General features: G+C 31.4%; 1 protein-coding gene across 2 annotated transcripts in view; it reads right to left on the bottom strand.

The window, feature by feature from the left end:
• Nucleotides 1-5,257: 5,257 nt before the first annotated feature.
• LOC139523773 (nephrin-like) overlaps nucleotides 5,258-13,081 on the bottom strand; it is a 49,000-nt gene continuing 41,176 nt past the window's right edge. The window contains exons 10-12 of one of the 2 annotated variants that reach the window (XM_071318022.1): nucleotides 9,416-9,440; nucleotides 8,124-8,230; nucleotides 5,258-6,445 (exon numbers count right to left, since the gene is read on the bottom strand). In XM_071318022.1, coding sequence (XP_071174123.1) covers nucleotides 6,399-6,445; nucleotides 8,124-8,230; nucleotides 9,416-9,440 — 179 coding nt within the window. In that variant the 3' untranslated portion in view covers nucleotides 5,258-6,398. The remainder of the gene's footprint in view (nucleotides 6,446-8,123; nucleotides 8,231-9,415; nucleotides 9,441-13,081) is intronic. The other variant, XM_071318023.1, reaches the window with a different exon arrangement.

Here is a 13,081-nt window from a genome sequence, read left to right as displayed (position 1 = left end):
TGCAACAACAGCAAACATGAAAAAATATTGAGGTTGTCAATGCATTTCGTTCACCTATACAAGTTTGCAAAAGCTTAATTATCAAAAGATTTAAAAAGTTAAACTGCATGTATATCCGAGTCTTAACAGATTTGATTTATCGTCAGTTTAGGTCTCACACTGTAAGATTTGTCAAATCATTTAATTGCCAACCAATGAATCATTAAACTATGAAACACATATAATGTGTAGTCTACAGTCTTTATATAAAAAAGAAGATGTGGTAGGATTGCCAATGAGACAACTATCCACAAAAGCCTAAAATGACACAAACATTAACAACTATAGGTCCCCGTACGGCCTTCAACAATGAGCAAAGCCCATACCGCATAGTCAGCTATAAAAGGCCCCGATAAGACAATGTAAAACAATTCAAACGAGAACAGATTAAAAAAAAATCAAAGCTAAAAACTTAAGATACTTTCTGTTAATTATTTATGATAGTTCCATAACTATGTAAATTAACAGATCGGTATATAAATTTCACTTGACGAATTACATAAAATATGTTGCGCCATGACAAAATGTAACTATCGTACGGTTGACATCATATTACAAGTTTGAATGGTTACATCGAGATTTGTTTTGATTTGTATATTCATGTCTTTGAATGCCAAACGATTTAATATATTTCCCATAGTTCACTTTAATAATTTCGTTAGGCTTTTTTACCTCAGGAATACATTACCTCAGCTGTATTTGGCAACACTTTTAGGAATGATGGTTCTCAATGCTCTTCAACTTCGAACTTTTTTTGGCCATTTTAACTCTTTTGGATTCCAGCGTCACTGATGAGTGTCACGGATGAGTCTTTTGTAGACGAATCGCGCGTCTGTCGTGAATACAAAATTTTATCTTAATATCTATGATGAGTTTGATTTAATCGATGTTTATACCAATATGTGTGGTCTAATGACCAAGTGCATCGCAGGTTGTGACCGTCTATGAGATTTGACTTGACCTAATGTCAATGTAACAATTATATAAATACAGAAACAACTTTATGCTGATGTATAATGGTTGGAGGAGGATGAGAATATCAATAGTTGAAATCTGGAACTTTGCCAGAATAAAAACCTAAATAATTTAGAGCAAGAACAATAAAAACAAATCAAACTCGAATGAGAATTCGGAATCATTTGTTTTATAGAATAAATTCTAGAAATGATTTCTCATTTTAAAAACTTCATGTTATTCTGTATAATTAAAGAAACGTCTCATACAAAGCATTTATTCCTTTTTTAAATTGTTAACTACATGTACATGTAACTGCTAGGCTATATATTTTATGTGAAAAAACACTATCTGTCGAAATCGCTGGTATTTATGCGTCACCCCGATACTATTATGATAATGTCGGTTTAAGGTAGCACAATACAAAGATTTTTTTCACTCCCAAACAGATAACTTTAAACTGATGTAATTCATTTCATCCTTCTTTATATATTATAAATGAGGTACCAAACGAACAAAGAAAGATTAATCTTTCAAATTGTGATAATTTCATTATGACATAATTATTACATAATTAATTATTATGTAATTAGTTGCTATATTGTGATGTCCACACTTGAATGAATTTAGCGTCTTTGTTCTTCATAGCATCCCAAAATATTTTTATAGATTCTTGTACAATACATATACAGCTTGACCTCCAAAACTGTGTCTCAGATTTCCAAAAAAACATCAAATGAACAAATTTTATACCCAATTAAATGTAGTGGTCTCTTATGGATTGATGTTGCAAACTTCATTGAAGATTTATGAGAGAATGAAATACAATAGGAAAAATATGAGACATAGTTTTGGAGGTCAAACTGTGTGGTGGAAGCATCTATAAAATATTTTGGGATGCTATGAATAACAAAGAAGCTAAATTCATTCAAGTATGGACATCACAATATGGCAACTTATTACATAACAATTAATCATGTAATAATTATGTCATAATGAAATTATCACAATTTGAAAGATTAATCCTTCTTCTTTCTTTTGGTACCTCATTTATAAAATTTAAAGAAAGATGAGTGCAATTACATCAGTTTTAAGATGTCTGATTGGGGATGAAAAATCTTTGTATTGTGCTACCATAAGGGGAACTAGTTTCATTTCGGGGCCTTTTATAGTTGACTATGCGTTATGTGCTTTGCTCATTGTTGAAGGCCGCACAGTGACCTATAGTTGTTAATTTCTGTGTCATTTTGGTCTCTTGTGGACAGTTGTCTCATTGGCAATCATACCACATCTTCTTTTTTATATATAATAATTAAAAGTCAATCACAAATCTGTACGCAATCGTCGAATAACCTTGAAATAGGCACACCTTATTTTCATGGAAATTATGTCACGCCCTCACTCATAGTTCATCGACTCGGAAACTTTGGCATATTGTGAATGTAATACAGGCGAGATATCTCCGTGTCGACAGTGAATTTGTGTTTGCTTAGTAATGATCGCTTAGTCATCACAAGCTGCAAGTTCTTCATTTTATATTAACAAATTTCCTGAACAATTAAGTTCTAGATTAAATATATGTTGTGTGTTCCCACCACATCACGATAAGGTATAGTTTAGACATATAATGACTGTGTCTCATTAGGGACTTCCCATTTTGAATTTTCCTCGGAGTTCAGTATTTTTGTGATTTTACTTTTGAAACCTTAAACAAATACATGAAATGCTTTATTAAAGTTTCACACTATGAACATAGAGTTGTCTCATTGGCACTCACACCACATCTTCTTATATCTATATAAAACATAGACACATATAAAAGGGTAATCAACAGCTTATACATAAGCCACGCTAAAAAGAGTTGCAAGACACTGAATGAAAACACATATACATTAAAGAAATGTATATACAAGCATTAAAACTATTTGTTACATGGAAACATATAAAAGATACTTTGAGTAAAATATATTAACATAAAAGTAATAAATACAATCATTAACCATATATAGATTCCTACACTGCAACACGTGTATTTCGATATATCTCCTCTCAAGACAGTTACATTTTATTATTTAAATCGCGAAATATCAAATTTGAAATATCAAATTTCGACTTATCATTTGCCGAGATCAGATATTCTACAAAATATTTTTTTTCACACCGATCGAGAAATGTGAAAATAGCACAAAAAATTCAAGAAATAAATATTCTTTTCCTTTTTAATAATATATCATGGCAGATTTCAATTTGAAAGCTTAAATCAGTTACAGAACCAAACATAGAAAACAGTTAGACTATAATTTAATTGGTTTATTTAGACGTTTGTTACGAATCTCCTTTACGCATGTCTTAAACATGTTAAATGCTAGAATATTTTGTCCTTTTGTGGGCTGTTGGAAGGACGCGGTGAGTCACATTCATATTATAAAATTTAGATTTATTAGCAAAAATATGCAAACAATATATTGGAAGTACACCACTAATCCATGGCCCCATTGCTTTCGTAAAGTGACATTTATTGCATGTCAAAGCTACATTTTAAGGTGTCGTGTACTGACAAAAATAAACATACCTTAAATGGCATATAAGAAAGAACTGATTTCCGGAACTTCAGATACAACAAAACAGGTACTTCCGATTTGACAAACAGAAAAAATGTACCCTCTTTTTAAAATTTAGAGCAGTTTTTTAAATATCTAAAATTATAAGTCAAAAAGTGTTCTACAATGATTACCAGTCAATCAGCTTTCAATTGCTACCAAAAATACATAAATACTCTACATATTTAGAAAGTTACACTCATGCGTAGGAACTATTTTGTGTTACATATATACTACTTTCTGGTATGTGATTTCTGGCCGGGTCCGAATTAGTGGTGTTACACCATAAACATGATAACGCCACACAAATCTGTATTATGACAAAGAAATATGTAGAAAATCCTTAAATCATTGTTGCAATTTAGTATGTTTCAAAGCATATTAATACATACATAACATAAACATATAAAACGAAAAAAATCTCAGTAAAATATGTAGCAAATACTTAAAGTGGTACCAAACACCTTCACTAACATTCATTTAGAGCGATTCATTTTTGTAAAATTTTGACAAAATGTCTTCTTTGACCCTTTGACACAAACATAAAAATTTCAACAAATTGATCCAAACCACTTTATCAGAAAATTTGTATTGGTTTTATAGCAGTTTGACAAACACCTATTTTTATCATTAAGATATTTCCTTAACAATACAACGTGATTTAAAAGCTATCAAAGGTACCAGGCTTATAATTTAGTACGCTTGACGCAGATTTTTACAGAGTTATTTCCCTTTAGTGTAAGGTACCAGTGTACCAGTCAGTACGTTGTAAAACAGAATGATAAATTGAGTGTAGGTATTCAATAAAAAACAGCATGCATGCATTGAGCAATAAATTACAAGAAAGCGCTATAATTAATGTACAAAAATTTCCGCTGTATTCGATAGCAATCAGCAATATTCCTTTCCCGATTTGCGTTTTAATCAGTGTTATGCACCTTTGAATGATGTGTCTCACTATCACAATTGTTCATAAATATCTACCTATTTACACAAGTTACAGTAAGACTACATTCTTATAAACATTGTAAAAGCGGTGCGCTTTGAATAAATACAATTTTATTTGACAAAAGTCATACAGGTAACAATATCATTGTGACGTTTTATATATATATATATATATATATATATATATTTCGTTGGGCATTAATTAAAATAAATATATAACATCCAATTAACATGCTGAATATATATATTCAAAGCAGCATATAACAAAGGTGCTTTGTAGGAATTTCAACGTGTTCGTTGTGATGACTTGTCAATATTTTTCAGTAGTGCGTCGATGTTAAAATCTCCTAAGCTGAAATAACTCTGGAAGATATTTTTTTATTTCATCAATAACACACATTTAGATCAGTTACACCTACAGTTATGTAAATATAAACTTAGTATAAGAAAAACTTCATCAAACGTAGGTGGAAGAGATGATCTGGTGAGCCTTCCTCTTGAACTAAATATTAAATTTCAATTCATAGTGTGTATTATTTGATTATATTCTGATGACATTTATCCTCTTTTAAATTAATACTTTATTTTGTCTCAAAACTTAGACTCTACATGAATTTATTCTTTGTTCTCATATGTTGAACATGTATTAGAAGAAACTGGTATGGATATTTACACTTTAAAGAAATATTCCTTAAAAAAGATAACAAAATTTAGAATAATTGACCACAATTTATTCATAGAATATGGAAGATACCTTAAAATACCAAGAGAAAAAAGATTATGCAAGTATATAAAACATAATTAACCGTTTACAATTTGAATTATTATTTGACTTTCAAAGCGATAGTATGTATAAAGGCGTATGTAAATGTTGATAACAAAATTTGATAACTGAGGATTATCCCATACGATATAAAACAAAAGTTTCTATAACCTTTAGAACCCCGAATATCATGACCATCTTGCGCGACGCTATTCGGATTTATATTACTTTGGAACGTGTTTTTTTAAACATAGTGATTGAATTTTAAATTCACGTTGAAACTTATTTTTGGCGTAATTGTAAAATTGAAAATAAACATTTTATTAACAAAGACTAAAAGTGTAGCATGATACTTTGTGATTTTGCATTGTAATACAACATTATTCTTTTCCTTGGCCTTGCCGTTATATGTAGATTGTTTAGCGCCGAAAAGTAATATTTAATCCAGGCAAACCCCGCAGGAGAAATAAATGTTATTAAGTGAACACCTCTTAATATCTCCCTGTGTGAAAGGAAATCATTGTGTTTAGTACTTCCCTTAAGTATAGAACTATGAAACTCTTTTGCTTTTAAGTAAATTCTATTTTCTGTATCTATAGGCTTTATTTGCCTCTTTAACGTTTAAGAATTGAAATTTGCAGTTTCAAAAATTAACATAAGATTTTTAAAATTGAAATTTAATGAAATTGCTAATTAAAGCCGGAAATATGTAAAAGAAACAACAACCCGACCAAAGACCAATTGACATGATTGATCAATACTTTCTCAGAAAGCTATGCTTACAATTTGAATTTACGTTTTTTTGTTACTGGTAGTATCCTACAATCATGACCTATATGATATCGAAATTTAATATCACTAATTGTACATGACATAATACAACTTATTCAGTTGATTTTTAGTATTGTTTCACAAAATAAGTTCAACCAATGATGTAAAAAATTGTTTTTAACAAAAGGATAAAAGAGTACAAAGTTGTATCCTTTTGCTCAGTAGATTGTATGTAAACATTTAGTGACAATAAATATACAAAAGATCAACATATGAAAGGGAATTATATAAGGTCTTTAATATACAATAATTCTATGAAACTTCTAAATCTTCATATTATCATACATCCTCTCTTTTGATTTTTCCTGACCTGAAAACATATGTTAATTCAAATATTATGTCAGAACCACATATTGAACAGTAATCATTTACGTTTAATAATTCGTCACATTTACAGCAGATTCCAACGAGTATGAAGCTATATGTAGATTCTTTTGTTAGCTTCCTTGTTAGCTCAACCATGAAATGATTATTACCTCAAAATTGGGAGGAGCATAGCACCAATTCATCATTCAATGAAAACACTCATATCAATGGCCTGTTTATGATATGTAGGTTTCATACAAACAGGTTTCTCTAAACAACTTTGCAAATTAAATTTCATTTCTTATAGTTTTTGATTGAATTGAAAAATTCTATGTTTTACAATAAATTAGAAGCGGAGTTACGGTTTATGATTTGTTCAAGGATGGTGTACCCTTTTGTTGATTCAATGCTAAACAAATGGAAAGTCTATAGAAAATCAACAGCATTTCCCCTTGCACTTTCATAGTTGGCAATTTAGTACTTGATATATGGAGGTTTTTTTGCAAGCAGTGCTAGCAATGGTTTCATTAACACAAGTTTATAAATTTAGATATTGGTTTAAACAAATATATCTATGGACCAATTCAAGTACACCTTCTAGGGTGCGCTCGAATTTCGTGACTTCGGACGATTTTTTTTAATTTACATTAACGGTTGTCTAGGACTTTTTGTAAACAATAAACGCTAGCACATCATAGAAAATTCAGTGAGTAATCTATGCTTAAAATTTTATAACAAAAATATCTTGGTTTTATTTGCCACAGAATCCCGTTTAACTTTCAAATGCAATAAAACTACAAAAAAAATGCTTGATCGAAGTTTCCTCATTGTAAATGTACAAAATGGCCCGTCTCTACTATTGATTATCTTTGCTGTTTTTATATTATTGCAGTTTGAAACATTCGTAATTCAAAGGCTACAGAAGGGGTCATTAACCTTATACATACACATAACTGGATTTATAAATGAACAGAGTAATTGATTGAAATAAAATTGGCAAATCAAACACACCTACAACATGATTGTAAATGATCTTATACTTAGATTGAAAAACTTATTTTTAAACTGACTTGTAAAACAAGTTTTACAATGTTTATATTCTGTCACATGTTCTGATTGGTTCTCTGTTTAACTATTGACTCCACCCAAAGGCTTGTGTACTTTACCTTATCATGATTTCATGGTTGAGCTAGCAAGGAAGCTAACCAAATAATCTACATTTAGCTTCATACTCGTTGGAATCTGCAGTAATGTAAATTTACGTCGTGTATATATATGTTATTATTTTGTACAAGTTATTACTTGTAAGATGCCATGAATGAATGAATTAATTAATTAATGAGAGAAGGAAGGAATGAATGACTGAATGAATGAATGAATGAATGAATGAATGAATGAATGAATGAATGAATGAATGAATTAATGAATGAATGAATTAATTAATTAATAAATTGATACATTGTCATGTAATAAGTTTTTTTCTAAATTGTTTACTGAACTGATCTGGGGGAAACCTGTCATAATCTGTTCTACACGTTTGAACATGCATGTATATCTACTGAACATAGTCCATGGGTTATCTCGCGCTTACCTGATACAAATCATTACATAAAAAAAATCATAACACATATATTTTTATATATGGAAATATGTCATTGACTTAAGTACAAAACATGTTTTACCGCTTCCTTGTTCGTCTTGAATATTACCACTCTTTCTGTCGTCCATGGTTTCGTATACTTCCACATTAGCTAGCACTCCACATTCGTCATATGTATTAGTTTCCATACTATAGAACAGATATGTTTATAACATTTTAATATTGAAAAGAACTAAATTAGACCCGTAAAATAACGACAGAAAAATTAATTAAAAACAAGCGTATTGTCAATATGGCGAAACATGTAGCCCAATTGTTATTTATATATATATATCAACAAACATTACATGGTTCGAGACGATGAAAAAGTGATGATCTGAAATTCTGTTAGTAGTTCACAGTATATCAAAACAGTATATATTTCAAATATCGAATTAATCCATCAAGAAGAAAGTCAGACATATGTAAATATAAAATTGCTATCTCAAACCATCAAAACATCGTCAAATGAATATAAATTTCCTTCGAGTTTTCAATATCTAACCTTAATATAGAAGCTACTTTAATTGATACTTGTATATATTGTCGTACACGTAGAGGGTTGACATACAGCTTGTAGATCGTTATGACCTGTATGACATAAGACGGAAAATGCTTATGGTGATGGGTTGAAATTTCGGTGACAGATTTTGTTTCGAAATAGTGTCATAATTTAAAAGGAAAGGGATTTAGCAAACCTTAACTAATCTCAAATAAAATGGAGTTGGTTATGGTTATGGTAATAGCTATTCTTAAAAACACACATTAAGACGGAGCAATTTTTTATGTTGTGAGCAACCTTTTTGATAATGCACATATTAAATTCATAATGATAAACACTGCTATCGGCCAAGTGATATCAAGAAATGCAAGAGCAAAATCAAATACCACAATCTAACATGTTTTTACAATGTCAGCATTTTTCGTCAATAATGTTTCTGTTTTAGATTATAAGTATCTAAACTTGCTTGATCGTTAGTGAACTTAGTAAATTAGTTAGTAAACTTAGTAAATTAGTTAGTAAATTAGTTAGTTAGTTAGTAAATTAGTTAGTTAGTTAGTTAGTTAATTAGAAAGTTAGTTAGTTGTTAGTAAGCCAGTTAGTTGGTAAGTTAGTTAGTAGCTAGTGGGTTTGTTTGTGTGTCAAATAATTAAGAATTTAGTTGGTTAAATTAAACAATTCACATACTTAATATTCATCAAATGATTTATTTATATTTATTTGTTCATTATTAGGTATATGATTTAGGAATGTATAATTTTAACAGTTTATTTTAGATAGCAGCCAATAAGAGTAAACAAATGCACATTTTTGGATGTCATGTAATTGTATACCTTTCCGTCGGAAGGGCTGTTGATTCTGAAAAAGAAAGAAACGTGTATTGCACTTTGTACCGTAACATGATTGCAACACTATTCACAAAGGTGTTGCCTCTAACAGTACCATTATTGTTATCCTTTTTTTCTAAACACAAAGTTTACTAAAAACTGACCAAGGGAACGAGAATTAATGACGTTCTTTCACTAAACAATTCAAAATTTGGTGATTATGTGGAACGCATCTATCCCATCGAATTGGAGATAAAGGATACTACAGATACAGTTAAGTCGGCTTCATATCTTGACTTACATCTAGAAATTGACAATGAGGGTCGGTTGAAACAAAACTTTACGACAAAAGAGATGATTTCAGCTTTCCAATTGTGAATTTAAATTTCTAAGTAGCAACATTCCAGCAGCACCTGCATACGGGGTATATATCTACCAATTGATACGATATTCCCGTGCTTGCATTTCCTATCATGATTTTCTTGATAGAGGGTTACTGCTCACAAGGAAGCTATTAAACCAAGAGTTCCAAATGGTGAAGTTGAAATCATCCCTTCGTAAATTTTACGGACGCCATCACGAGTTGGTTGACCGTTATGGAATAACCGTTTCACAAATGATATCGGATATGTTCTTTACAATCCCCTTCCCTTTCATGAATATGACCTACCGAATTAGACTATTTACCGGATTTGTAATCACATAAGCAACACGACGGGTGCCACATGTGGAGCAGGATCTGCTTACCCTTCCGGGGCACCTGAGATCACCCCTAGTTTTTGGTGGGGTTCGTGTTGTTTATTCTTTAGTTTTCTATGTTGTGTCATGTGTACTATTGTTTTTCTGTCTTTTTCATTTTTAGCCATGGCGTTGTCAGTTTGTTTTAGATTTATGAGTTTGACTGTCCCTTTGGTATCTTTCGTCCCTCTTTTTTTTAACCAATACTGATGATTTTTTTACCATTTGTTTAAACAATCAGCTAATGTTTTGGTAGACGTTTCGTACCCGAGGATATCACCAGCCAAGTAGTAAGAACTTCGGTGACATGAATATCGATTAAATGGTCATTTTTATAAATTAACTGTTTGCAAAAGTATGAATACGAAATATTAAGGATTTTCTTATTTCAGGCAAAGGTTTCCTATGCCGTATTTGGCACAATATTTTGGAAATGTTGGGTCCCCAACGCTCTTAAACTTTGCACTTGTTTGGCGTTTTAAATACTTTGATCTGAGTGTCACTGATGTGTCTTACATGTATGTTGACGAAATGCGCGTCTGGCGTATTAAATTATAAGCCTGGTACCATTGATAACTAATTGTGCCAAATCAATGATAATGACAATCCTGCTATGTATTTCTAAAAGTAACACAGTGGCCGTCGAATTGACATAAGTTGTTGTTAGCCCTTCCAGATCCTTGCTGCGCAGTATTCAAACTTATATGTACTGTTTTGATACTATTGTGTTGTCCTTCCGTCCTCTTTTTGTTGTGTTGTCTGTCTTTATTATACTATTGATTTTGATCACCCCATTGTATTTTGTCTCTCTTTATTTTTCATGTGGATGTTGGACCTTTCCTTTCTTAATATAAAGTATTTGCTTACAGACGACACTGAACATAAGCATCATATATAGATAAATAATTGGAAAACAACTTCCTACCAGGGTCTTTGGTTTGATAAGTTGAGACCAACAGTACACTAAAGATGTGTGAGCACAGCTTTTCTCATGGCCCCGTTTAGCATGTTTCAATGCTTTCCTCATTGTTAAAAGACAGTCGATCTAGTCAGTTCATTAACTCTTTAAAATATTTTTAAATTTGAAAATAAAACTTTATTTACTTGCTGCATATTGAAGTAGAAATATTTAAATATTATTTCGAATTTGTTCGAAATATCTGCTTAAATGTATAAATACTGTTTACTTAATTATATTTAATAAAAGAGGGACATAATATACCAGAGGGACAGTCAAACTCATAAATCGAATACAAACTGATAACGCCATGGCTAAAAATGAAAAAGACAAACAGACAAACAATAGCACACATGACACGAACCCTACAAAAAACTAGGGATTATCTCAGGTGCTCCGGAAGGATCCTGCTCTACATGAAGCACCCGTCGTGTTGCTTATGTGATAACAAATCCGGTAAATAGTCTAATTCGGTAGGTCACATTCATGAAAGGGAAGGGGATTGTAGTTGCGACGTAAGGAACATATCCGATATCATTTGTGAAACGGTTATTCCATAACGGTCAATTTAGGAAATGCAAGCACGGGACTATCGTATCAATTGGGTGACATATACCCCGTATGCAGGTGCTGATGGAATGTTGCTACTTAGAAATGGAAAGTTCAAAATTGGAAAGCTGAAATCATCTTTTTTGTCGTAAAGTTTTGACCCTCATTGTCAATTTCTAGATGTAATTCAAGATATGAGACCGACTTAACTGTATCTGTAGTATCCTTTATCTCTAGTTCGATGGGATAGATGCGTTCAACATAGTTACCAAATTTTAAATTATTTAGTGAAAGAACATCATCTATATAGCGGAAAGTAGAGTTAAATGATATTGCTAACTTCTTATCTTTCTTCTTAATAAGTTCCTGTATGAAGTCAGCCTCATAATAATATAGAAACAAGTCGGCAAGAAAAAAGCACAATTTATTCCCATTAGAATGCCGACAGTCTGTTAAAAAACACGTCCTCCGAATGTAACAAATATGTTATCAATCAAGATCAAGCATCATGATTATGTGAGTTTCAGAAAAAATTTTGTTTGATTCAGAGTGATCCTTTACAAAGTAGGATTTATCCCTCCCCAAGACAAGATACTTGTATCTACGTTGCTATAAGCTTATTATCTATCAAAAGTTTTATTTGGTAGCGTTTTCTCAGTTTGAATGCTTATTTGTGTGTTTATCTGAGGAAAAGGGGTCTTATGCATTACTATTACATAATAATTATGTTTGACCACTGCAGAATTTCGAAATTATTTTGATTTTAATGCATTTGTTCGTTATGAATGTAGTATATTTTTGAATGATCAAACTACTGAGATTAAAATCAACTTTCTAACAACATAATCCAAATATTTAATGTGTGACCTGTCTATAACAAGAAATGAACCAAATGAAAATAAAAGAGGGATGAAAGATACAAGAGGGACAGTCAAACTCAAAAATTGAAAACAAATTGACAACGCCATAGCAAAAAATGAAAAAGACAAACAGACAAACAATAGTACACACGACACAGCATAGAAAACTAAAGAATAAGCAACACGAACCCCACCCTAGGGCTGATCTCAGGTGCTCCAGAAGGATAAGCAGATCCTGCTCCACATGAGGCACCGTCGTGTTGTTCCTGTTATATCAAATCCGGTAAATTGTCTTATTCGGTATCGTTTATGAAACGATTGTTCCATAACGGTCAACCAACTCGTGATGGTGTCCGTAACATTTACAATGGGATGATTTCAACCTCATCCCTTAGAACTCTTGGTTTAATAGCTTCCTTGTGAGCAGCAACCCTCTATCAAGAAATCGTAATAGGAAATGCAAGCACGGGAATATCGTATCAATTGGGAGATACAAAAAAAAATGTATATACCCCTTATGCAGGTGCTGCTGGAATTGTGCTACTTATAAATGGAAAGTTCACAATT

The sequence above is a fragment of the Mytilus edulis genome, chromosome 5, assembly GCF_963676685.1.
Source record: "Mytilus edulis chromosome 5, xbMytEdul2.2, whole genome shotgun sequence".
Classification (NCBI taxonomy): Eukaryota; Metazoa; Mollusca; class Bivalvia; order Mytilida; family Mytilidae; genus Mytilus; species Mytilus edulis.
The sequence above is the reverse complement of the archived record's forward strand: the minus strand, read 5'-3'. Positions and strand labels throughout refer to the sequence as shown.